At 36.0% G+C, this 27,837-nt stretch overlaps 2 protein-coding genes, 1 non-coding gene and 1 pseudogene across 4 annotated transcripts; 2 read left to right on the plus strand and 2 right to left on the minus strand.

The window, feature by feature from the left end:
* Nucleotides 1–1,825: 1,825 nt before the first annotated feature.
* On the plus strand, nt 1,826–6,669 carry LOC126615313 (asparagine synthetase [glutamine-hydrolyzing]). 2 transcript variants are annotated; one of them, XR_007620763.1, is made up of 14 exons: nt 1,826–2,144; nt 3,275–3,413; nt 3,537–3,632; nt 3,842–3,983; nt 4,071–4,261; nt 4,354–4,515; nt 4,606–4,686; nt 4,780–5,001; nt 5,102–5,236; nt 5,345–5,425; nt 5,525–5,611; nt 5,725–5,832; nt 5,981–6,452; nt 6,574–6,669. XR_007620763.1 is itself a non-coding variant. In XM_050283133.1 (13 exons), the coding sequence occupies exons 1-13, from the start codon at nt 2,065–2,067 to the stop codon at nt 6,215–6,217; spliced, it is 1,761 nt and encodes a 586-aa protein (XP_050139090.1). In that variant the 5' UTR covers nt 1,826–2,064; the 3' UTR covers nt 6,218–6,669. The 2 variants fall into 2 exon arrangements, 1 of the variants encoding a protein (XP_050139090.1); XM_050283133.1 differs by having other exon boundaries at nt 5,981–6,669.
* A 443-nt stretch (nt 6,670–7,112) lies between these two features.
* TRNAH-GUG (transfer RNA histidin (anticodon GUG)) lies at nt 7,113–7,184 on the minus strand. The gene has a single exon. It is a non-coding gene; the product is annotated as a tRNA-His (tRNA).
* A 2,612-nt stretch (nt 7,185–9,796) lies between these two features.
* LOC126617286 (protein PMR5-like) lies at nt 9,797–13,315 on the plus strand. The gene is made up of 5 exons (XM_050285314.1): nt 9,797–10,259; nt 10,653–10,824; nt 11,315–11,493; nt 11,838–11,996; nt 12,653–13,315. Exons 1-5 carry the CDS (start codon nt 9,934–9,936, stop codon nt 12,993–12,995), a joined length of 1,179 nt encoding a protein of 392 aa, XP_050141271.1. The 5' UTR covers nt 9,797–9,933; the 3' UTR covers nt 12,996–13,315.
* Nucleotides 13,316–15,530: 2,215 nt separating this feature from the next.
* Nucleotides 15,531–18,546, minus strand: LOC126615479 (increased DNA methylation 1-like; annotated as a pseudogene).
* Nucleotides 18,547–27,837: the final 9,291 nt, after the last annotated feature.

Here is a 27,837-nt window from a genome sequence, read left to right on the forward strand (position 1 = left end):
GATAGATCACATTAAAGTCTAGATTTGAACACCATACTGAAGATCATTTGTCACATAATTGGGGGAACCCTGTGTTCCATGCCAATACAAAGAGTAAGAGGAAAATTTACAATGGAAATAAAAGGAAAAAATTTAGTTTTTTTCTTTTGATATACTATAAGATATAAAGTATAGGTAAAGTACTAGGGTTTAGCAGTGTCAGTTTACTTTTTTAAAAGATTTTAAAAGACGTTAGATCCCAGTCGGACGATGGGCAGAAGCCTAGCACGTAGGTGTACAGAAGGGAGCCTAGGCAAGTTTTTTTAATTTAACTTATAAATAAATGTTCACTCATACTTAAAAAAATACATAATTGTATTGGCTACATAAATTGGAAAGTAAAATGACATATAAATTATAAAGTATTAGAATATATTCAAAACATAGGAACAAACATATAATCATTGTTCATCTAAGTATCCAACAACTCTTTTGTAATTTATTTCTATTTTTTGAATTTCATGACTTAGGCGGTTCTAGGCAAGCACATAGGCAAATTTAGGCGTCATTTTTTATTTCTTAAATGCTTAGAGATTAATTTTGACGGTGGCCAGCCGTCTAGCCTAGGCAAGGGCCTAGACGATGCTAGGCGGAGACCTTTTAAACACTTGTTGTTTTCCTTAAACTTCAATTTACAAGTTTTTATTAATTAAATTCAATTTACATAATGAGTTAACTAAATTATGGAATTTGTAGCAACTGTGGATTGTCTTAACAATATTCAGCATAAATTATCTATTGTTTGTCAAAAAGTAAAAAATTTGTGAATTTTGTTTGAGAAGAGTAATAATGTTAATGAATTAAATAATTAGTTATTAAGGAAAGAAGAATCGGTATACATTAAACCCCACTAAAATGCAAAACATGATTATTATCTGCGGCACTATCAACAAAAATTTATGAAATTTGTAACAGATAGTTGCAACATATTATTATTATTATTTATTTATTTTCCTTTTACTCATGAATCATAATCTACATGGCATGACATGGAAGGCATGGGTCAAACGGATAAGCTATTGGATATTCTACACAAACTTTGCCCTCTCTTTTTGAGTGGTTCCTCGCATAGCCAATATGTTAATAAAAGAGGTTTCTGGATTTTCAATACAAAACACCAAGTGTCATAAGTAAATAGAGACTTAAAAAAATAATTTTCTGACACTTAATGCATTTCTGACTTTGAAAATATGGATTTGAATCCTATTCAGATTTAAATTGTGGAATCTTAAGAATTCTCACATCTTAACTATTCATTATACATTGTATGGTTAGAAATTATTTAATTTTTTAATTAAAAAATTAAATACAAATTATACATGACGAAAACTGACTGCACGATGAAGATGCTAAAATTCCTAAAAAAAAAATCCAAAGAGAGTCGAAAATATCAATCAAAAGCACGTCAGCAAGGTATATGAGTCCAGTGGAACCGAGTATCCTAGTAATATACACGTGGACGGTTGAAAAATGCAGTACAATGATGTTGACTTGCGGTAAAACGTAAAACGATAAAAAGCTAACTTCAAAGTTCAGAAATGGATAAGCCTGACCGTGAAAAACTTAAAAAAGTAGACAAAGAGCGTATCACGTGTCACCACGTGGCGATCAAATAGAGGACATCTTCGGTGGGTCCGGGGGTGTATAATTCGAGCCAGTGGAGGACGGTAAACACTAAACACTAGAACAAAACCCCGAAAAATGATGGAAACGTCGCCGCTTAGGTGTTTGGTCGGGACCCACCAGACCCCAGAGGTTCCCTATAAATACGGAGCCTGAGACGCGGAAGAACATACTCCTTCTCCTTCAAGCAAGAACAACATCCGAAATATCGGTATTTTTTGTGACGTGTTTGCGCAACACCGCAGGAAAAATCTCGTGCGTGTTGTTGCCTCCTAGTTCCCCTGCCACCTTTCCTTTTTTTCTTCTTTTTCCTTCTGCTTTCACCTTCCTCGGTTGCATCAAAAGCCAAACACATCCTTAGCTTTTGTTTCTGTGTTCCTTTTTTGGAGTTGATCACTCACAATGTGTGGAATTCTTGCTGTTCTTGGTTGCTCTGATGACTCGCAGGCCAAGAGGGTCCGAGTTCTTGAGCTTTCGCGCAGGCAATTTCCTAATTCCTTTCTTCTTTCTTTCTTTCTTTATTTTAATTTTTCCGGTGGTTTTCAAGGTTATAATTCTTAATTATTGGTTGAATTAAGTTAAGTACCACTTGCATGTCTCTTGATTCCTTTCATTTTCTGTACAAGCGTTATTGGGAGCAGGATTTGAACATGAGAAACTTACCTATATCTCGAATATAAAGGTCGACGATGCGTATCTTAAAAAATGACGCACTTACGTGTGTTTTTAACTTTATTGCATAATAATATGTAATTGGCTTAAGATGCGGCTGCCTGTCTATAAAAATTCTTATCTGGTTGTCGGGTAAAATATTGTTGAACATCCGAGTTACAAACCCTTCATGCATTTAGATTTTAACACAGAGAACTTTAACGAAAAACTCTCAGTACTGTTCATTTTAACAAAAAAAAAATCATATTTTTACACTAAAAAGTCAATCATGGTACTATTTATTTTACCCCTCTATTTTGTCATTATCTTTCAAACTCAACATTTTCAAGTCATTTTCATTAATTTTCTTTTTAATATATACTTCTTATGGAAGCTCGAAGCCAACATGTTGACTTTTATTTGTACCACAAAGTCAAAAGTTAAAAATGGACTAATACCTTTAAATTTTTGTATTTAGCTAATTAGCACTTGCATACATCTAGATTGTTCACATATGATAATTCTGGTGTGCGATTCATCTGGGTTTTACTCAGAGCCAAGATCTGTTGACGTTTTGTTGTATTATAAAAACGAACAAGTAACATGGCGACCTTTTTGTTGCACATTCTGTTATTTTTCAACAAGCATCACAATAATATGATCATAAATATGGTAATTGGTTTTGGTTACGCCAAGAAATTAGTGTTTGGTCAAAATCAAACGTTTGATTCCGACCCTTTTTGTGACTTTGGAGTGGTCGCAAAATTCAGGCTTCCTTTCATGTATTAGGTTGTGGGGGTCCAAAATGATTAGAATTTGTGTCCATTTTTTTAAAACAAGACAAAAAAAAAAAATGATCGGCAATTGAAATCACATAGTTTAATTATGTAATTATTTTTTTCTCAAAAAAAAAAAGAAGTAATTATTTATTAAATTTTATCTTTTTTTGTTTGTTTGATAGATTGAAGCATCGTGGACCTGACTGGAGTGGGCTGTACCAGCATGGAGATTGTTTCTTGGCTCATCAGAGGTTGGCCATCATTGACCCTGCCTCTGGTGATCAACCTCTCTACAACGAAGACAAGTCAATTGTTGTCACGGTAAAGTCACGTCATATAATCCTTGTTTTTGTGGGGTTTAATTATGTTGAATATTCGAAAATTGGATAAATTTTTCATTGCTGATACAAGGGTTTTATTTATTTATTTATTTTAAAATCATAGGTGAATGGAGAGATTTACAACCATGAAGAGCTGAGGAGCCGTCTGCCGAATCACAAGTTCCGAACCGGCAGCGATTGTGATGTCATTGCCCATCTGGTATGTCACCTTACTATATTTCTATGGTTTTGAGCTTTATGATTGATTTTTCGGATGATATAAGTCATTTTCGTGTATTTGAAATTTCGATTTCTTATTAATTATCGGGTTGATCAAGGCGATTGGATGTTGAGTGTGCTGATGGACATACAGTTCTTGGTTAGCATCACCAGTGTTTAATATTTTTTCTTCTTCATTTGTTTGCGTAGTATGAAGAGTATGGGGAGAATTTCGTTGATATGCTGGACGGCATGTTTTCGTTTGTGCTGCTGGATACCCGCGACAACAGCTTCATCGTTGCTCGTGATGCTGTCGGAATCACTTCCCTCTATATCGGCTGGAGTCTTGATGGTAACGTCTTGTTTTAGCTTGCTTGTTTTTCTCTGCAATTATTCCTTCGGTTTTGACATCAACGTGTGCTATTTTTTTTTAATCCAGGCTCGGTTTGGATATCATCGGAACTGAAAGGGTTGAATGATGATTGCGAACACTTTGAGAGCTTTCCACCCGGTCATCTGTACTCGAGTAAAGAAGGTGAACTTAAGAGGTGGTACAACCCTACTTGGTTCTCGGAGACCATTCCATCAGGGCCATATGATCCGCTTGTTCTGAGGCGCGCCTTTGAAACTGTAAGAATTCATCACTTGAGTTACTCCTATTTCGCATGGATGTCGGAATTTGTTTGGAACTATAGCTTATGGGCCGAGTGTATTACATGCAGGCTGTGATCAAAAGGCTAATGACTGATGTGCCTTTCGGAGTTCTTCTCTCCGGAGGTCTGGATTCATCTTTGGTCGCGTCTATCACTGCTCGTCACTTGGCAGGCACAAAGGCGGCCAAGCAGTGGGGTGCACAGCTCCATTCCTTCTGTGTTGGACTCGAGGTGAGAAATCTAAAATATTTAAGAAACGTTCACTATGTATCTCATGAGAACTTATAGATTCCTAAACAAGTCTGTCCATATGCTGAGCAGGGCTCACCCGATCTGAAGGCTGCAAAAGAAGTTGCAGATTATCTGGGAACCGTTCACCACGAGTTTCATTTTACAGTTCAGGTACCAATATAAAAAACCTGTCTAAGCTAATGAGTTTGCTCCTCTCTTTATCGGAGCCAAAACCTTGAATTATTTTCCTTTGGGATGTGATAGGATGGAATTGACGCGATCGAAGATGTCATATACCACATAGAAACATATGATGTTACCACTATCCGAGCAAGTACCCCTATGTTTCTCATGTCGCGTAAGATCAAGTCCTTGGGGGTTAAGATGGTGATTTCTGGCGAGGGATCTGATGAAATTTTCGGTGGATACTTGTACTTCCACAAGGCACCCAACAAAGAAGAGTTCCACCGCGAAACCTGCAGAAAGGTACTGGATTGTTTCTTTATTTACATCGAAAATAGGTGGTTATCGTAGAGTTTGAATGGAAAGGAAATAACCGTGGAGTTGTTCTTTTTGCTGCATGCAGATCAAGGCACTGCACATGTATGATTGCCTCAGGGCAAACAAATCAACATCTGCCTGGGGCTTAGAAGCCCGAGTCCCATTCTTGGACAAGGATTTTATCAAAGTTGCAATGGATATTGATCCCGAGTTTAAAATGGTGAGACATAAGAATATATATATTGGGATTGCTTCGGTTTGCAGTGTAACAGAACTTTTATCGTTACTGATCACTTGACTTTTCAATGTATATGTGAATAAATTACAGATCAAAAAGGACCAAGGAAGAATTGAGAAATGGGTCCTCCGAAAGGCGTTTGACGATGAGGAGCAACCTTACTTGCCAAAGGTATACCCTTTTGTTTCTTTCTTTCGTTTAAGTGTTGCTGAGAAGTTGACATCCATAACACTAACTCGTGAACTTACAAACCCTGTTCAATGCGTGCAGCACATTCTGTATAGGCAGAAGGAGCAGTTCAGCGACGGGGTTGGCTATAGTTGGATTGACGGCCTCAAATCCCATGCTGCTCTCCATGTACACATCTATCCAATTTGTTTTACGCTTCTCTTTTACATTTGTTGGTAGTAATCTAGAAGATGTTATTAGATTGACTTGCCTGATGATCGATGCTAAACTTATACTTTCAGGTCACTGATAAGATGATGATGAATGCTGAACGCATCTTCCCCCACAACACTCCGAATACAAAGGAGGCCTACTACTACCGAATGATTTTTGAAAGGTTCTTCCCACAGGTGAATATACCGAACGATTTGATTGTTTATGTTCTTTTTCTTCAACTCTAAAAACCTAACAAACTCTTGTCCATGAGATTTAATACCACTCTAGACCAGATGTTAGCATAGAGACCTAACTCACTATACTTATAATCCGGTAATGCAGAACTCGGCCAGGAACACGGTGCCTGGAGGACCGAGTGTAGCCTGCAGCACAGCCACAGCTGTGGCATGGGATGCTGAATGGTCCAAAAATCTTGACCCATCTGGCAGGGCTATATTTGAAGTGCACCAACAAGCTTATGACAAGCAGGGTGCACCGTTGACTAGCGGAATTCCAGAGATCATCGACAATGTACCTCAGATGAAAGCGAGCACCGTGGGGGTTGCGATCCGCAGTTAGTAATGCCCGAAGGAGGATCCGAACCCTCAAGTTTTAAGGAGGGTGGTAATCAGTGATTACTAATCACAGAATTAAGAGGCTTTGCGATGTCTTTTCGATGTAAAAAATGTAATGGGGGCTTCTATGTAAAGTTGAAAGCAAAAGGCCACAGTGGTTTCCAATGGATGTTTGTGTGGTCATATGTTGTAGTATTCTTAAGTGTGTTGTCTAATATTGTTGTGGAGATGTTTTAAAGGTTAGAAGAACCTCTGTATGCAAAGCAAAAGGCCACAGTGGTTTCCAATGGATGTTTATGTGGTCATATGTTGTAGTATTCTTAAGTGTGTTGTCTAATGTTGTTGTGGAGTGTTTTAAAGGTTAGAAGAACCTCTATGTATGTTTCCTTTTGGTTTCAGTCCTCTTTGTCTCTCACTTTGAATAATAAGAAATGAACCTGCATATGTTATGGTGTCTTTCTTCTTTTTTCGTCCAAATTGGAGAGGTTGATAAAAAAAGCTGGTGAATTCGAGGCCAGTAATTTGGTTGGATAAACAAACGTATTATGAATGGGGAAATGATATCCGCACTTCTCAGTCATTTAAAAGTACTTTTTAAATAAGTCTTAAATCTCAACCGTTATTGTCAAAAACAATGTGTGGGGAAGAATTTCCGAACATTCTAATTACTTGCGTTTGATTCTTCATGATAATAAAGCGGGCTATTCAGGGCCAAAAGTACAGACATTTTTCGAAGGCCCAATTAAGATTATGAATGGATGGTAGCAAAAAATGTCAAAAATGATAAAAAAAAGATTGTGGCTGCTGGGATATAGCCAAAAGTAGAGACATTTTTCGAAGGCCCAATTAAGATTATGAATGGATGGTAGCAAAAAATGTCAAAAATGATAAAAAAAGATTGTGGCTGCTGGGATTCGAGCCCAGGTCTCCACGGCCACAACGTGGAATTCTTACCACTAAACTACAGCCACTTTATGTCTGATTGAGCTTATAATTTCTATTACTATTTCTCACGAGTTATTGCAAATTTACAATACATGAACATCGTCGTTCAACTATATTATAAATATTAATACTCTCTACTCTACTAATTAATAAAACACTCATTGTCAACCAAAATCTTATGAAATTATCAGTTTAATTATCTAATTAAAATAGAACACGAATAAGAAATGTAATTTCACACAATCAAATTTTACTTTTTTTTTTCAAAACCCCACCTACATGTAATCCTAACATATCTCTAATTAAAAAAAAAAAAAAACTTCCCACTTCCACACTCTCTCCCTCTCTCCTACTATTTCAAAAACAAAAATAAAAAATTTTCTCACTGCCCATATACTAGTATGTATATTAATCCACCAAATAATGGTGCAACGGTCATAATAAAAAAAACAAATCCCAAAAGAGAAGGTGAAATTTTGTGTGTAGGAAATATTGTCAACCTCAAATAATAAAGTCCAGGAAATATGTAATAGAGAGATTGTAATCTAAAGATGTTAGGTTCATAAGACCTCTCTCTATCTCTCTCTCTCATACACATATCCTGAATGTTTCTGATTGTATGACCAATTAAGCATTGACAATTCGCTAAAGATCAATGCATACTATGTCTTCCACTTGAGAGAGTGGTTAGTCTCGAGTCATTAGTGTGAAAGACACCAATACAAGTATGTAGGTGCTCAATAGAAAATGAGTTCACTAAAGGGGTCAAACTAGAGTTCTAATATGGAAGTCTTTACTTACATGTCAAATAAGAAACTCTAAAGTTACAATAATGCAATTAATCTTTAGACTTCATACAATTGTCCTACTTATGGAGACGTTTTTGATCATTTGATGATGTGTCATGATTTTTGAGTTTGTTCAACGCATTGTTGAGGTCTTAGACTTATTCGTAGATGCATGTGACAATGAATATCTATATTCGATAAAGAACGAAAATACTCTAAGATATGATTCTGAAATCTCACACAAGAGTATTGAATATAATCAAGAGGGTGTCCTAAATAATATTCAATATGAATCATATAAACTTTAAAATTCACATTAGAGGCTTGGCATAAACTAAACTTGTGCTTTCATATATATGGAGAAGAAAACCTCACTTCAATAAAGGCAAAGATTCCAAAGCCAACTGAGTCATTCACATTATGATAGCCAATTGTGAAATGCCTCCAAATTTCTAATACAAATTAACCCTGGAAACCTTAAATGAACTTTAACTTTAGCAGTAAATGATCACAAGTTTCCTTTCCGGTTAAAGTAAATAGGATTTTTTTTTTTCTGCCATGCAGCTGCCACAAAAGGACATGGATCATCTACTAAAAGTATACTCTGAGAATGACATCTTTGAAGGTAGTTGTTAGTATTCTAAAATAGTTCTTGCAATAAACATTTTTAACTACTTTTTTTTTAAATTTTTTTTTTATGATTTTCATAGAATGCTAACAACAACTCTATTCACTAGAACTTCAATGGAGAAGAAGCCAAAGAGGGTCACAATTTCACCTAAAAGTTTTTGTCATAAACCCAAATTCATGAGGATGAAGGTGATACTTTGGATGTTCATGTTGCATGAGGCTTGTACCTATATTTTCCAAAAAGCAAAGTAAGCATTGGAAGAATGATGTTCTCATAGAAAGGTGCAGTGCCTAATGGGGAGATAAAAAATCCAACTTTGAGGCGCCTAACATAACATCACACAAAAAGATAGGCTCTCATAGACATTAGACACCAAGTTGAGATGACCTCACCCCACATTGCCTGCCTCCCTCAGCACACAACCTTGGCCAGTTGGTCCCAACTTGAACTCCATGAAATCTCAACAAGAAGTAATTATTATACGAGTTGTAATGTGACATACTCGGGTGCATTGAATTCACTCAAATTGAAGATAGTATAACATTATTAATAGTAGCAAATTCATGAATTCATTTTTTACGCTTGATAGATGAAAGAGCTCTCAACCCCTTTAAGACCATTTTTAAGAAAGAGAAATGATTTATGCCCACCTATTCTCCTTGGTATAGTCAATCAAAAGACCGTAAATAAATCGATTCTCCTCTTTTTTCTTGGATTCATACATAGGCATACATTGCCTTTCTACCTTACACCAATGTATAATATGTTGTGGCTTTTAAGCGACTCATATACACAAATTAAATTGTATAGAATTCTTCAAGATATATTTACCCGTTAATTTTAGCAATGTATGTCTATACACTGATATTTGAACGACTAGATTGAAACTATCAAAATTTAGTCATGAAATTCAATACAATAGTTCATCCCTTACACTATAGAATTTTAACATAATATTAATGTACTCTAAGATTTTCTCATAAAAATACCATATTCAACAAGACCCATGATGATTTGTGGACAAAACCACTTGCATTCCAATGACAAAGCAAATAGTGTCAGTTCAACTTCAGGGGTCCAAATAAAAATCTCACAAATCCACCGTCACCAATCCATCTCAATTTTTATCTCACGTGTGAGAGTGAACCCTACCTCTCACATGCACACAACAAATCCAAATTCCTCTTACCATTTTTATATATAAGGCCCATTTGCAGTTGCAGAACCAAGATCTCAACTATTATTCTTAAATTTACATTACATTACTTATCCTCTCTCTCTCTCTCTCTCTCTCTCTCTCTCTAGTTCCTCTTTTCAGCTAGCTTTTGCTTTTTCTTTATTACCCAATAATCTGTAATGGCTCTTTTCTGCTCCCAATCTGCTGCTTCATGCTTAACTATTCTGTGCCTAGTTCTTGTTCAATGCCACTCTGCCATAATATACAGCATGAGGAACCACCACCACAACTTCCACCCTCACAGAACAGCTCCAATGTTCCAAACCAACCAATCCAGTTGCGCATTGTTTGCAGGCAATTGGGTCCAAGACGACTCCTACCCAATGTACCAATCCTCTGAGTGCCCCTTAATCATCGACCCAGAATTCAACTGCCAAATGTACGGCCGCCCGGACTCCGATTACCTCAAGTACAGATGGAGACCCCTCAATTGTGAGCTCCCAAGGTAACCAAAAGTGCTTTCAAAATGTGATTTTTTTCATATGGGTTTGTGCTGGTTTTTAGATTTTGAGCTTCCATGGTTAGCAAAAGCACTGCAGAAGTGATTTTGCGAAATGGGGTTTTGCTGGTTTTGATTTGAGCTCCGAAGGTTTAGCAAAAGCACTTCAAAAGTGATTTTGTGAAATGGGGTTTTGCTGATTTTGATTTGAGCTCCGAAGGTTTAGCAAAAGCACTTCAAAAGTGATTTTGTGACATGGGTTTGTGCTGGTTTTTTGATTGTGAGCTCCCATTGTAAGCAAAAGCACTTTGAAAAGTGATTTTGTGAAATGGGTTTTTGTGAGTTTAGGATTTTGTTTACATTGTGGTGACTTTTGGTGTAGCTGCTTGTTCTTGGTAGGTTCGATGGGGCTGAGTTTCTACTCAAAATGAAGGGGAAAACAGTGATGTTTGTAGGGGATTCACTTGGGAAGAATCAATGGGAGTCTTTGGTTTGTCTCATTTACTCTGCAAATCCACAAACCCAGACTCAAATGGTCAAAGGAGTTCCACTTTCAACATTCAGTTTCCTGGTGAGTCTCTGATTAATTTACTTTGCTTCTTTCTGGGCTTTGGTACCTTGTTTTCTTGAAGCAATTAGATTCAAATTCAATGCCAAAATGTCTTTTTACGAGGAAAATTTTAAACTACTCCAATTTGCGGAAAAATGAAATTCAAATTTGAGTGCGAGAGGCGAACAAATTGCCCTAATCAACTTTCCATATCACATAAATGTGCATCAAGGCATTTTCATACACTATTATTGTTGTAGGAACAAAAAGATTGCAAGTTCATTTAATAAATGAACAAATTACTTTCCCAATTTTTGACAATGATTTGAAATGTTAGTCCAAAAGAATCACATCGGGAAACTGTATGAGGGACCCTTTGGGTCAGTTAGTGAAGACAGCAGGATAGCACCAACATGTTCTTTGTCCCAAAAAAGTCACGAGCTAGGAAATGATAGCATCATTTCGTTTCAATCCAAACAGGATCTTATTGGGTTTTGCTACTATAATGCAGGACTACGGTGTGACACTGCAATTTTACAAAGCTCCGTACCTGGTCGACGTAGAAATTTATCAAGGGAAGAGAGTTCTGAAGCTTGAGGACATTTCGGAGAACGGCAAGGCGTGGCGGAATGCCGACGTTCTGTCGTTTAACACCGGTCATTGGTGGAGCCACGACGGAGGTCTCCAAGGGTGAGCAATTCCTGTGTTTTGTTTAGCTTATGGTAGTTTTGTGCAATGGTAAGTTTAGGTCAAATTCATAGTCACATACAGAGTCAAGCATTTGGTAAAGTGGGGTAGAAATAGTGAAAATGACTTCTAGAGTATAGGGTTGTCCAAAATGTTTTTGACATGTTCCAAAGCACTTCCAATTGCTTTTGGCTTGTCACTTGGTGTTTTAAACCTATTACCTGTAGCGAGTTATATAAATTTGAGATACTAAAGTGGTGGTGTACTCGTTTAATGTAAGTTATTTTCGGAGAATTGGTTTGAAATTTAAGATCATTGTGTTTGTGTTGGACTTTGAAAACGTGTAGGTGGGATTACATGGAGTCAGGAGGGAAATATTACAAAGATATGGACCGTTTGGCTGCTTTGGAGAAAGGGATGAAAACATGGGCTAATTGGGTTGATTCCAACATCGACACCTCACGGACCCGAGTTTTCTTCCTCTCCATTTCTCCCACACACTTCGAGTGAGTCTCTCTTTCCTCCCCTTTCTCTCTCCTTCCCACCAATAATTGTGTTTGGTGGAAATTCCAATTTCCAATTTTTCAGGGTTCATAATTTATATGTTGGAATTTGCTAGGCACTGCTAGCTTCAAGCACCAAAAATTTGCTCCATTTTTTTTTATTATCTTTTTGGGTTGCTAAATGTTAACTTGATTCCTACCTTCTATTTAAGAGAAAATTTTCAGTGTGCCGGGAACAGACTCACGGTCTGATACACCAAGTGTCATAATTCATTTGGTGTAGCGGGCCGTGGTCTTGCACACTGAAAATCTCTCTGTATTTAGGTCGGTACACTAGCCATAGATGGTGGGGTCTAATAACTGCACAAAGATATTTTGAAGATATTGTAGTGTTACAGTTCCTATCCGATTCTCATCTTGGTCTTGGAATTTAGCTTTATAATTCTATTATCCTTAAAAGTTAAACCATGTCACTTTGGTCCTTCTGTAAAAAATTATTTACTTTTCAATCAAAATTTATAGGAACAAATAACAGACTTTCGACGGAAGGACTAAAGTGAGAATCGGGTAATTTAGTGACCATGGATTGTGTGTTTATGCTTAGAACATGACATGGATTTTTGTACATGGTAAACTTGACCAACATGCTAAATTGACAGCCCAAATGAATGGAATGGTGGTGCAACTCCTAGAACCACCAAGAATTGCTATGGAGAAACATCACCTATGAAAACGAGCGGAGTAACTTATCCCGGGACAACTTATCCAGACCAAATGAGAGTGATGGACAGTGTGATCCGGGACATGAGAAATCCTCCATCTTTGCTGGACATCACAATGCTTTCAGAGCTGAGAAAAGACGGGCACCCATCAATCTACAGTGGAGAATTAAGCCCTCAGCAGAGAGCCAATCCTGACCGTTCAGCAGATTGCAGCCATTGGTGCCTTCCTGGACTGCCAGACACTTGGAACCAACTCTTTTACACAACTTTGCTCTTCTGATTTTTATTTTATTTGCAATCTAGTTAATTAACATGTTATTTAGGTTTTATTTTATGTTGTGATACATTTATGATGAGAGAGTGCGAAATTTGCAGCTCTATCTTGTAAAAGTGATGCAAATACATTGTTAGTGTTAGTGGAGAGATTTTTCAGTGCGTCGGGAATACGGCCTGATACACTAAGTGTAGTAATACAATTGGTTGAAAATTTGAAAAGAAATGTTTCTAACTAATTGTATTAATACATTCGTATACCAAGCTATGCTCTTGACACATTGAAAAATTTAAAATGAGGTTCTTATTTCCTCATTATTTTTTAAATTATAGAATTCTTTAACGTTTTTATTATTTTTATGTTTCTCTTGGACGATTTTTTTTTTCTCTCTTTACTCATTTTCATCCCATTTTCATTAGTTCTAATTTAGGTTCAAAGCAATTTCATTGAAGTCCTCTTTCATGACATTATAAGTTCTAAAATATATTTTGCAGGAGCATATTTCTACGACAGTTTAGCTAAGTTGATTAAAGTAATGTGTTCTTTAATCTCGATGAATTTTTTTAACCAACTCTATATTTTAGCTCTTGACAATCGTCCATTACATAAAGTGGTGGATCAATTTCAATTCGAAAGATCCACCACTGACTATTGTTGGTTCAGTTATCAGTATGGACCTATCAGGTCGATGCTCAAGCTGAACCTAACCTTAATTTACCCATTATATTGTGATCAGTATGGGCTTGTTGTGGAACATGGATAATAGGTTATGGACTTTTTCTTATGTATGAGCTCAATAAAGTAAATGAATACATCATACAAATCTTTAGTAGGTTAGGTTGCAGTTAGATGCCATACATGATTTTAGACTGGACAAATGGTTTTCGCACATTATTATCTTTCTTCGTTTGCACACTTATATGGCTTGACTCTCCTTTGATCTCTTTTGACTCTCAATGCCAAGAATAAACAGGGGAGATAAGTGGTTTGCGAAAATTACTTCCCTACTGTATATTGTAGCTATTGAAACAAATTTTTACTTTCAAATGAATTGTATTCTTTATGTCACGCTCTCACTCAAAAAAAAAAAAAAAAACCCTCAAATTCCCAATTTGGGGTTAATCACATCCTATTACGGAATCAGTTTTAAAATGATAAGATGATATTACGCATTTAATTCACCCACTGATTAAGTAAATATCTGCTAATTTTTTTTTGTGATAATTAAAGAAAATCAAGAATATTCTCATAATATGTCAGGGCATATTCGTCTTTCTGCCCTCTCTTCAACTAGTCTGTAAGGAGGGCTATTAGATAGGAAAAAACATTTTGTAAAACTTTCCACTAGTAAATCTCTCTCTAGTTTGCCACTTGGTACTATGGTCTACTGGTATTCATCTTCATTTGTAAGTGAGAGGTCTTAGGTTCGATTCTTACCAAATGTGAGTTTGAACCATATTATTGCTAGCTCATTATGAGGCTGAGCCACCCCCTTCCCTTAGTTTAGATAATGTTTTTGGTTCAAAAAAAAAAAAAAAAAAAATCTCTCTCTAGTTTAGCCTCTAGGGTTATCACCGTAAACCGAAACCCTTGGAGTTGGAGTTGTGAAGTTAGGTATAACTACGTCAATTTGGTCCTGGTACAGCTACACAAGGTATGTAGGCATCTAACTGGTTAGATACAACCGAATCCTCCTCAAGGTGGCGTTCTTGTTCATGATTCATGCAAAAGTTTGTAAAAAAGAGACAGCAATTTGAAATTCGTTAATTCTGTTAAGTATGTCCTTTAACATGTTCCATATTTATTGCTTCAATTTCCAACAAATTTGATTGAGAATGAAATTGACATTATGCTTGCTTGTTATATTGTAGTATTTTGTGAGGAGTAATACTAGGGAGTATTTTGTGAGGAGTAATACTAGGGAGACCAAATTTTTTAAACCAAATGATGTGGTTGTAAATGATTGGATTATTAACCAAGGGTTGGTTAATATGCTTATTTCTTCGGGAGTCTTAATGAAACACTCCTAGTACTATTCACTTTTAACGTTAAGAGCATTTTTACCATGAAAAGTCACTCCTAATACTATTCACTTACAACAATATTTTGTTTTTTTAATTAAAACTAAGGTTTTTGAGGACTTTTTGTTAATTTTCCTTATTTCTTATTGGTGACATACTATTTCGTTTAGAAATTTGATCTCCTTAACATTATCCTTTTGTTAGCGATCAACATGTATTATATATACAAGTTGTCAAACTGACCAAGGTGTAGCTACATATTCAATTCTAGTATAATAACTAATTTGTAGGGGAGAATTTTTTAAGTAAGGTGTCTTATGAGAGTAGCTTTTGTGCGACTGGCACAGATTGTGAGATCAAAATATATGAAAAGGCTATAGTTTGTATGACATGTAATAATGATGATGTGACCAGGTGCCCCTACCGAAGTTTTTCTTTATGGTTTTTCTTCCTTTAATGGCCTTATGCAATTATCATCCGCCGCTAATACTAGCTCTATGCAACTGCGGCGGGTTAAATACTAGACACTGCACTGCTGATCACATTATATTCTAATCATGTAGCGTGAGGCGACGTAGCATAACTTGGATTCGTTTGGCTGATATCCTCCTCCGCTTGTACCGCTTGTAGTACTCATGAGATATTTTCTCGCAGTTGGCATCCTCGAAGCAAGAAAACTCTCGACTGCTCTCACCCACGCGCGGTCTACTTTCATTACCGGCAGCATTGCTGGTGAAATATACCACTGTCAATAGTTCAGCATTTTCTTCAAGTAACTTGGAGATCAAGTAAGCTAAAATTAATGGTAGGCATGCTATGGGGTGAATTTCCAAATTATATTCCGTAATGGGCCAAATTATATACTAATCGTATGACGTATCGAAACTGCTTTAACCACAATCTACTAGGTCATGATTTTGTCTTAACGAGCATTAATACCGTATGTCTTCTAGTTTCCATTTCAACATTCTAAATATTAAGTAGTGAGATGTGGACATACTTTACTCCTTGGTAAATAATTCTTCCATCCTCAGTTTGTTCTTCTTGATACAGTTCAGTATCGTAACTGGAGCTATCAAAATCAGCATTGTCACGACTTCCACAGATATCACCGTAAAGATCAAGCCGAGTTCCTGCAAAATGCCATATAAGAGAGTGGACACCAGTTAGTCTGGTAATGGTGGATTTCATTTTGTTTGGGTGAAAAGGGGAAAAAAGCTGAACAACATTACAGATACTTTCTCTAATGGCCTTGCTTCGGCTGGAGCGTTCTTCATTAACAGTTTCTGACACATAATGGTACCCTCAAAATCAAGGAAAGTATAATCCAGAAACTTTAGCCTTTCGGAAGGTGTCATCTTTGAGAACCAAAATGAAGTCGTCCATGTGTTTAGCACACTAGGGACAGCGGGCAAAACCAATCTCTCCTCCCCTAATTCCATAAGCAACTGACAAAAACATGAAGGCAATTATGAGAAACTACACTACAGAAGTGAAAACACGCACACACAGAGGGTGACAACAAACTGCAGGAACACTCAATACGTTACCTTTTCAAGTTCATCCATTAATAAATGACACATTCCAAGTCGACGATATTGAAATCTGGTAGCCACAAGAGGAACTTCTGCCACTTTGTCTCCAAAAATCCTTTTGAACAAGAAACTACCAGTTTAGGAACAATCTAATCCGCAACAAAGCTCACCAATTCTTAACTGGCAGCGAACTGAAAACCTCACCTTACAGTAGCCACAGTGATTAATTCGTCATATCTCTCCAAAAGCACAGTATAGAACCCTTGGAAGTTCAGGCGATTAAGATGTGACCTGCAAAATTCCACAAACAGGTCTCCAAAAGTGAAATAACAATTTCATGTAACTATCACTAAACAAAAAATTTAACAGTGAACACAATTTTTTAGGGGAGAATAAACAGCCTCATGTGCTAAGCTCAAGTATTAGCAGTATTTTAGCAAGGCACGCAAAAGAAATTTTGACAATGACAGTATAAATATCACACCTCCGGCTGAAGATGACATCTTCTACAAGATCTCTCCCAGTAAGAGGTTCCTTAACAGGCAGAAAACACTCATGAACCACATCAAGAGCAATATTGAGCCTGCTGTCCGTCAAGGCATCATCAATATCATGTTCATCCGTAGCATGAGTATCACACTTATTTAACTTCAACAGTGACCAAGATAGGTTGTCATCACCCACTGGAATTTGTTTTCCTAAAAGCTCATCGAGGCTGAAAAATATCTGAAAACTTGAAACAGTCAATCCAACGTTACATGGAGAGAAAAGCGAAATAGACAAGTAGCTCGGGATGGAAAGTTATAATAAATAAGATCCATAATTCACCCTAAAACATCTGACAGAAAAACATGAGACTGAACTTATTTAGAATAGTTTAACTTTTAATTGAATTTAGACAGGGTAAAAACGATGCTTCTGAATTTTTTGCAGATCAGGCTAGGAAACAAGCAACTAAAGAGTAAACTACAAAACATCGATGGCATTTTGAGATACCTTTTTACAGCTTTTGCTGCAAAACCAGTTTCCTTTTGGATCACTTACGTTTTCATTTGCGCCTCTTTTTCTCAGGCACCCTTTGTGATCTACATCAAATAGTGGAAAACTAAAATTACGAACTTTTTGAAGTCTTGACCACAGACACAAAGTTCACAGGCATGCAATTGCTATAACAGATGAAACAAATAACAATCATCCTACATTTATGCTCGCATTGACCACAGGTGAGAACAGAACTATCATCCATGATAGACTCTGACTCTTTCTTTCTCTTGTTTGAAGTTCATATGGCCACAAATTTCACAACGGCAAGATGAACAGAACCAGTCACCTTCTGGAACAGCCTGCAGAAGCAAAAACATTTAAGACCAAGAAAAGAAGTCAAGAATCTCAATCATTTCTGACAAAAGGGTAAGAAAGACGAAGTGAGACAATTCACAAAGTATCAAAAATACTCAAGGAAAACAATCTACCTTCAAGCCAAGGCATTTCTTGTGAAATGATGATGGACATTGATCACATAAAATTAGGTCACCACCAATGTGACACACAGTACAAATGTAATCATTCTCGCCTTGATGCCAATTACCCTTCATCCTATCACATGGTTGTTTCCAGAAGTTCCGCTCCCTTCTTCCATGCATAATTTGCACCTGGCAATCCAAAAGAGACCTACCATCTTCCAGAAAAATATTGGCGTAAGGTATGTGGTTACTAATGCCAGCGTGATGCCCAGAGGAACTAAGAGTATACACCTCTTTTCAACAGCTGCAGCTGATCCCCTCGCGAGTTATCTTCCCTTCTTTCATTGGATGACTATCCCTTGTGCTCCGATAATTTACTTTTTCCCTTGGAGAAACCATGTTAGTCTATCAACCAAGATAAAACAGTGCGAGGATTGTTGTGCGAGGAATTCGCTTCCTGCACCTGTTTGCTTGACCTAAGCACACGAGTTGGCTGACTACCACCCAGTTCATCTCTTGACCCATTCAAATCAAACATTTCATAAATGGCGAAACGAACCGAAAGAAGCCATAGATAGTCAAATAATGAGTAACATACTTGCATTAAAGGCAAGGTAGCCACAATCAGTTTGGAGAATTTGACATGAACCCAAAAGCTAATACAAAAAAAGAAAAAAGCTTTGGCATTGAACCCAGAAATTAATTTAAAAAAAACACAGCAAAAACAAACCAACAGAGGCAAAACATATTTCCCAAAAGAGACCAGCAAAATTTTAAAAAAACCAACCCAAATATAGAAAAAAACAAAAACACACCCGAACTTTGATTTGGATGCTCAGCCGTTTGAGGTAATGCTTTGGTCCCCAGATCGGACCACATCACTTACAGTCTTCTTCTTCACAAAAAACAAAATGAGTCAGATAAAATAAGGATTCACGGTGTCGGCGGCGGCGGCGGCGGCTGGGCGGCATGAGACGGTCGCCTGCAAAGTAGTGAATGTTGCAGAAAATCAAAGGGAAACAACCCATTTTACAGAAAATCAGTGCAATTGGCAGCCATGCATGCCTCTTCGAGCCCAAAACGTTCAACAAAATCTACTTGCTTGATTTCATCAGTTGTGAAAATTTTGAAAACCCCATAACAAATAAGCCAGAAAATTAAAAAAATCCAAAAACAGACGAGAATCACAGCCCAAAAACTCGAACTTCTGAAAAATCCAGAAAGATAAAAGCTGGAAAAAGGCGGCATTACCTCAACTTTGGCATTAACGAGAAGCTTTCGTGGATTCTGAGTCCTACGTTTTCGTTTTTTGGGCTCTTCGAGCTCCATGACCGCCATTGAAGAGCCAGAGAGAGAACAGAGGGTTGAGAGAGAGTGAGACTCTCCTTCTTTCTCACTCTACTGGGCTTATTTCTCTCTCTCTCTCTCTCTCTCTCCCTCGTATTGCTTTGGCAGCAAGTAACAGGCTCAGAACTAGTCTACTAGAGACTGAGACTTTGATGCTCTGCCGCTGCAACCACTGTAAATATCTCTGCTCTCGCTTCTGTTTTCCTCCACGTCAGCTCCGCATGTGCGGGTTTCTGACGTGGCGCCATCCCATTTGTTAAACCGGTCTATCTGTTTTGTACCCGTTATTCTCCAGCAGACCAATGTCGATAAAGATGGATGATCAGGTGCGGGTGGGAGGGTGTGACCTTGGACCGTCAAATTTGGACCGTTGATGTTGGGTGTTAGGGTTAGGGATTCTCGCCGTGAGTTTGGGGACGTTGGATTTTGCATCGATTAAGGGGTGAGGGAAAAGGAAACAAAAAAGGAAAGGCATTGACTCGACTGGGAATGATTTAAGAGTAATGTTATTCATACCATATTTTTATACCACATTTTTATACCACCTTAGATGACATCTGATATGGACAGCTACATCATTTGAAAAATTTGTAAAACCCAAGGAAAAGAAGGAAAAAGACTCCTTGTATACCACAATCATCATTTAATTAATTAGTTTTTCTTCATTATTAGTTTATTAAATAATGAACTGAATTTAAAAATCTGATTAATTCAAATGATGTGTTGTCCACATCAAATGCCACCTAAGGTGGTATGAAAATATGGTACAAAAACATGATATGAATATCAATGTATGGCAATGGGGACATAATTGTTTATAAAAGTAACAAATACAGTTGTTCATGTTTGACTTACATAGATGGGGATAAATTATTGTATTTGGGTTGAGTTTAATACCTAATTAGTGATTGATGGATTGTGTAATCTAGGGGTGGGTATGGGTCTGGCCAGGTATTGCAAATCTGATCATTGGAACAGGACCTAACCCGGTCCATTTCAAACGGATTGGTTCATGACGGGTCCACGGGTCCTCTTACCTTTTTTTTTCTCGGTTTTGATCGTCTCCCGGACTTGCTCATCGTCCAGATCTTCGACATCAAGACCTTTATTCGCTACCGCGCCGTTTCCAAGCAATTCAACTCGCTCGTCCCCCACACAGACACGCTCATCCTAATCGTCGACCGTGTCATTTCCTTCGATTCAGACTCCGACTCGAAAAGCGACGACATTTCGCACCTCCTCGTTGCCTTCCTCAATAGTGTCCTAAATCTCGAGCTTGATAGGACGACCATCGATGCTGACCATTCGAGCTCCGAACTCGACACCGATGGTAAGATCATGCACAGGCTGGAACCTCTTATCCATGAATTGCAACAGCAAGCAAGATTTTTTAACACCTACAAATCCAAACCCAAAACCCAATTGTTTTAAAACCTCAATTCTCAAACCAAATAAACAAAAAAAAATAAAAAATAAAAATCAGAAAGCTATGGATTGGAGGAATTGAGACCTGTGTCGCCGGTGATGATGTACTTGAAGAGGTAGTCGTAAGACTCCATCCTCAAATCGCTCAAGGACCTTGTCTCGACCAAGCCCATCCCGCTTTCATAATTCGCTCGTTCCACCGCATTCGAAACCTCTCGATCGAGCTCTTGTCTGGCGATCTCCGGTTTGGGAGGGAGCAAAAACCGGCGAAGCTGCGTAGATCAGAGACAGAGGCGTCCACAGAGAGAGAGAGAGAGAGAGAGACTGGGGGATAGAGAGATCGAGATGGATAAGATTGAGAATCGACAGATTCGAAAAGGAGGACCAAGGAGAGGAAAGTCTTCAAGAAGGTGTGAGAAAATAGGAAAGGAATGGGAAAATGTTACAAAGGGGCCGGTCTGAGTACCCGTTTTTATACTTCTGGAATCGGCCTGCCCCGCCCCGTTTCTCTTATTAAAATTTTGGAACCGGCCCGTACCCACCCCAACCCGCAATTTCTATACCCGTTTGCCGTAATCTACACGATTGTGTACATTTAAGCAAAATGATTTGTTTCCCAATAATTTACTACTTCAACTTGACATGTTAATGTACTGCCTCTATCCAATTTCGTGAACTAAAGCCCTGACTACTATTTTGATGGTTCTCAATCATAGTCCCATAAAAAAATTTTTATGGGACTATGATTAAAATCCGTAAAAAAAATAGTTTTTATTTTTATTTTTATTAGAATTTGCTTTCTTCTAACGGCTACGAGTGCGGAGAGAAGTAGATTGCAACAGTAGTAGGATTAAGGGGTGGTTTGGGAGTGAGGTGCTTAAAAAAAAAACACCCATGAAAAAAATCTGTGAGGGTTTTAGGTGTTTGGTAAACTGAAAAAAAAATGGCTTATTTTGGAAGCTACTGTGAGAATAAGCTGAAATCAAAGGAAAAAGCTGAAGCTGCTATTTGCAGCTTTGGAAAACTGGTTTTTTTTTCAAAGCACACGGAGTTACAATGCTCTTTCAATGAAAATACCTACTATCAGATTGATTTTTTATCAAAAGCACCTTTACAAAAAAGTTTACCAAACACTCTGCTGATTTATTTCATAGCCGCTTATTCTCACAGCACAGCCGCTTATTCTCACAACAGTTTTTTTTCAAAGCACAGCAATACCAAACCAGCCCTAAGAGTTGCCCAAAAAATAAATGTTGCAAGTGTAAAGCAAATAAGAAACATGCATCAAGGCAAATATAGGAATTGCATGAAGAATCTATGTTTCCTCATTCTGAGTGCACGAAATGCTTAATTTACATCTGATAAAAAATTCGTATGTACTTGTTGTATTGTACTATCACAAGTATTATTATCAAATCAACCCACAAAATATATCGCATAACTTAATTTGGCATCTACACCAAATATATCAGGTAATTTATTCGTACTTCTTAATTTTGATTAGTATAAATATACTCATTTTTTTTTAATAATACATCTATACTTTCTTTAAGTTTTTTTTAATATGAATGCATAGAATGTCAGCTGCGTATCTAGTTTAGTTTAGGCATTTAGAAGATGTAAAGATCAACATTCCGATTGGATCTTGTAATCAAGAGGAAATTATATATATTTATGTGTTTAAATCACATAATATGAAAATACACCAAAAATAATTTTCTTTTTACAAAACTGAGTTTAAGAGGTATTTATAAATTTTTCTTTACTATGACGATATATTTACAATAAAGGGTGGGAGATTTGAATTTAATGATTTTTATTCGTCACTAAGAGTTCGCATATGTACAAGACTTAGAGTACAAGTTAAGATACCTCAGCTTACGAGTCGACTCTTGAGTAGCAGAGTGAGATCTGGCAAACAGTTGTATGATGACCAGGATTGTTGCACACAATACTGAAAGTGGGAGAGGAGATCGGAGGTGGACTCGGGAGACGAGGAAGACCAGTAGGTGGTTTGTTACCGATTACAACGGCTTTCTCCTCGACTAAAACCCCCATGACAACCATTTCCACCACGACCATGAGAAGAATTGGTGTTGCAGCCTATTTTACTCAAGGGTGCAGTGTGGCAAAAAGAGAGAGAGAGTTGAAGAATTTCTGTCATATGAATTTTCTATCACCTGTGCCTCAAGGATTTATTGCTTACAAGTAATACAATCCTAAATTAATAAGATCTACCAGTATTCTAATTACAATCTCCACTTATAAGTGAAAGGTATTTACTTAATCAAACACCCTAAAAATTCTAAGAATATTTCATTTTGGGTTTTTATATTCGCACCTAGGCCTGACAATTCCTGACACGACCCGATAACCCGACACGACACGACACGAAATTAACAGGTGTTCGGGTCGACACGATAACGAAACGGGTCGTTATCGGGTAACCCGATAAGCACCTGTTAAGATAACGGGTTTGTTCGGGTATACACGTGGGTAACACGATAAGCAGAATATTAATTTAAAAATTTATAACCCTAAATAAAATACTATAATAATTATATATATATATATTAATTTAACAATTTTATACCCCTAAAAACTATAATAATTATATATATATATATATATTAAATTAACTATAATAATTATATATATATATATATTAAATTTTATACCCCTAAAAACTATAATAATTATACATACAAAATAAATAGATTTAAATCTACTTAATAAATAAATATATATATACACACACACACCATTGAACTTCATGGGATACGAATTATACGAAACTAATTTCAACGATCCAACCGTCAAACATGTTTGTATATACTTCGAGATCTCATACGCCAAAAATTGCAAAAAACAAACATTCAGAGAGCAAGTAACGGGACAAAACTTTTTGACGGTTATAAACGAAAAATCACGATTTAACGGTCATTTTAACTCCGATTTTGATGATTTTTTAAAACCACACTCCTTTACCCTATATGAATACAATGATTCAATTCGATCTTCAATTTAAAATATTTACACTAGTGGATACCACAAAATCTTATGTTATACTTAATAAAAGTATGAATAAACTCTTAAGTATTAGTGAATCTATTGTTTTGATGGGATACTCATTCTACAAAACTAGTTTCAATGATCCAACCGTCAAACATGTTTGTATATACTTCGAGATCGCATACGCCAAAAATTGCAAAAAACAAACATTCAGAGATCAAGTAATGGGACAAAGGTTTTCAACGGTTATAAACGAAAAATCACGATTTAACGGTTATTTTAACTCCGATTTTGATGATTTTTTACAAATACACTCCTTGACCCTATATGAATACAAGTAATGAATTCGATCTTCAATTAAAAATATTTACACTAGTGGATACCACAAAATCTTATGTTATACTTAATAAAAGTATGAATAAACTATTAAGTATTAGTGAATCTATTATTTTGATGGGATACTCATTCTACGAAACTAGTTTCAAAGATCCAACCGTCAAATATGTTTGTATATACTTCGAGATCGCATACGTCAAAAATTACAAAAAACAAACATTCAGAGATCAATTAACGGGACAAAACTTTTCGACGGTTATAAAAAGCAAAATCACGATTTAACGGTCATTTTAACTCTGATTTTGATGATTTTTTGCAGCTACACTCCTTAACCTTATATGAATACAATGATTGAATTCGATCTTCAATTTAAAATATTTACACTAGTGGATACCACAAAATCTTATGTTATACTTAATAAAAGTATGAATAAACTCTTAAGTATTAGTGAATCTATTGTTTTGATGGGATACTCATTCTACGAAACTAGTTTCAATGATCCAACCGTCAAACATGTTTTTATATATTTCGAGATCGCATACGCAAAAAATTGCAAAAAACAAACATTCAGAGAGCAAGTAACGGGACAAAACTTTTCGACGGTTATAAACGAAAAATCACGATTTAACGGTTAATTTAACTCCGATTTTGATGATTTTTTACAACTACACTCCTTGACCTTATATGAATACAATGATTGAATTCGATCTTCAATTTAAAATATTTACACTAGTGGATACCACAAAATCTTATGTTATACTTAATAAAAGTATGAATAAACTCTTAAGTATTAGTGAATCTATTGTTTTAATGGGATACTCATTCTATGAAACTAGTTTCAATGATCCAACCGTCAAACATGTTTGCATATATTTCGAGATCGCATACGCCAAAAATTGCAAAAAAAAAACATTTAGAGAGCAAGTAACGAGACAAAACTTTTCGACGGTTATAAACGAAAAATCACGATTAAACGGTTAATTTAACTCCGATTTTGATGATTTTTTACAACTACACTCCTTGACCTATATGAATACAATGATTGAATTCGATCTTCAATTTAAAATATTTACACTAGTAGATACCACAAAATCTTATGTTATACTTAATAAAAGTATGAATAAACTATTAAGTATTAGTGAATCTATTGTTTTGATAGGATACTCATTCTACGAAACTAGTTTCAAAGATCCAACCGTCAAACATGTTTCTATATACTTCGAGATCGCATACGTCAAAAATTACAAAAAAAAAACATTCAGAGATCAAGTAACAGGACAAAACTTTTCGACGGTTATAAAAAGAAAAATCACGATTTAACGGTCATTTTAACTCTGATTTTGATGATTTTTTGCAGCTACACTCCTTGACCTTATATGAATACAATGATTGAATTTGATCTTCAATTTAAAATATTTACACTAGTGGAAACCACAAAATCTTATATTATACTTAATAAAAGTATGAATAAACTATTACGTATTAGTGAATCTATTGTTTTGATGGGATACTCATTCTACAAAACTAGTTTCAAAGATCTAACCGTCAAACATGTTTCTATATACTTCAAGATCGCATACGTAAAAAATTATAAAAAACAAACATTCAGAGATCAAGTAACGGGACAAAACTTTTCGACGGTTATAAATGAAAAATCACGATTTAACGGTCATTTTAACTCCGATTTTGATGTTTTTTTACAACCACACTCCTTGACCCTATATGAATACAATGATTGAATTCGATCTTCAATTTAAAATATTTACACTAGTGGATACCACAAAATCTTATACTATACTTAATAAAAGTATGAATAAACTATTAAGTATTAGTGAATCTATTGTTTTGATGGGATACTCATTCTACGAAACTAGTTTCAATGATCCAACCGTCAAACATGTTTATATATACTTCGAGATTGCATACGCCAAAAATTGCAAAAAAACAAACATTCAGAGATCAAGTAACGGGACAAAACTTTTCGACAATTATAAACGAAAAATCACGATTTAACGGTCATTTTAACTCCGATTTTGATGATTTTTTACAACTACACTCCTTGACCTTATATGAATACAATGATTGAATTCGATCTTCAATTTAAAATATTTACACTAGTGGAAACCACAAAATCTTATGTTATACTTAATAAAAGTATGAATAAACTCTTTAGTATTAGTGAATCTATTGTTTTGATGGGATACTCATTCTACGAAAGTAGTTTCAATGATCCAACCGTCAAACATGTTTGTATATATTTCGAGATCGCATACGCCAAAAATTGCAAAAAACAAACATTCAGAGAGCACGTAACGGGACAAAACTTTTCGACGGTTATAAACGAAAAATCGTGCGGTTAATTTAACTCCGATTTTGATGAGTTTTTACAACTACACTCCTTGACCTTATATGAATACAATGATTGAATTCGATCTTCAATTTAAAATATTTACACTAGTGGATACCACAAAATCTTATGTTTATACTTAATAAAAGTATGGTATAGTACTATTGTTTTATTTTTTTTCATAATTATTTTGGTAAACTTCTCATAATTTGAATGATTTTTAATGTTTGGTTTTTCTATGCTTAGTTTATGCAGAAGATAGTTATGACGTGGAAAACCTTACTGAAAACATCATCAACATAACTCTTGAAATAGATCAAGCCAAAGTTCCAATGCAATTTCATGATGATTGATGTAAATCGAGGATTTTGTAAATTGAGGTTTAAACTTTTGAGAAAGATTTCACAACCTTGAAAACAAAAACTGTTTCATTTTGCATATCCTTGCACATTTAAAATTTGTAATAGATTAGTAGTGTATGTATTATTTTTTTATTAGGCTTTTATTTTCGAGTGTAGATGTAGTACTTAAACGACAAATGTGTTTTAATGTTTTGAAGTAATATTTATGTGGCAATGTGTGGTATGTGCAAATTTAAGAAAAAAAATATATTTTTCTTAACGGGTCATAACGGGTCGGGTCACTTTACCCGTTGGGTAAAGTGACACGACCTGTTAAGGACCCGTTAAGATAACGGGTGTGACACGACACGACCCGTTAAGATAACAGGTGTTACACGAAAACGACACGAACACGACTGACACGACCCGTTTGCCAGGCCTATTCGCACCTCACATTAAAATTTAATATTAAATAACTTATTTATCCTACTATGCAATGATAATTTTGACCTTATTAGGTTAAAAAAAAATCTATCACCACTACAAAAGGGCCTTATTGTGTTGGTGGTTGGTGTCGTTTTTATAAAATATAGTGGCGCTTAAGACATTCCGACACCTACTTTACATGCTGTCGAAATTACTATCGCTTATAACCGACATAAACTGTTAATGTCACTTATAACCGACATATATTTTAATATTTTTTAATAGTGGTGTCGCTTTTAACCGACATAAAGACTGGTGTCGCTTTTTTCCGACACTAATAATAGTTTTTAAATATTTTCAAAGCTAGTGTCGGTTGTAGCCAACATAAGTTTTAATTTTTATTAAATATTTTTAAACCCAGTGTCGCTTGTAATCGACATAAAGTTAGCGTCGGTTAAAAGAAGACTGGTATCGCTTATACCCGACACTATAGAAAGTTATTAAATATTTTCAAAGCCTGTGTCGCTTGTAGCCGAACTAGATTTTAAATTTTTTTAAATATTTTGAAACCCGATGTCGATTATAGGCGACAGAT

Source organism: Malus sylvestris, chromosome 3 (genome assembly GCF_916048215.2).
Source record: "Malus sylvestris chromosome 3, drMalSylv7.2, whole genome shotgun sequence".
Classification (NCBI taxonomy): domain Eukaryota; kingdom Viridiplantae; phylum Streptophyta; class Magnoliopsida; order Rosales; family Rosaceae; genus Malus; species Malus sylvestris.

Bases quoted from the DNA above. Each gene is read 5' to 3' on its own strand.
- LOC126615313 (XM_050283133.1), top strand. From the start codon at position 2,065: ATGTGTGGAATTCTTGCTGTTCTTGGTTGCTCTGATGACTCGCAGGCC. The intron at 3,633-3,841 runs GTATGTCACCTT...TTGTTTGCGTAG, and splicing joins GTGATGTCATTGCCCATCTG to TATGAAGAGTATGGGGAGAA. The intron at 4,516-4,605 runs GTGAGAAATCTA...TATGCTGAGCAG, and splicing joins CCTTCTGTGTTGGACTCGAG to GGCTCACCCGATCTGAAGGC.
- LOC126617286 (XM_050285314.1), top strand. From the start codon at position 9,934: ATGGCTCTTTTCTGCTCCCAATCTGCTGCTTCATGCTTAACTATTCTG. The intron at 10,825-11,314 runs GTGAGTCTCTGA...ACTATAATGCAG, and splicing joins TTTCAACATTCAGTTTCCTG to GACTACGGTGTGACACTGCA. The intron at 11,997-12,652 runs GTGAGTCTCTCT...CTAAATTGACAG, and splicing joins ATTTCTCCCACACACTTCGA to CCCAAATGAATGGAATGGTG.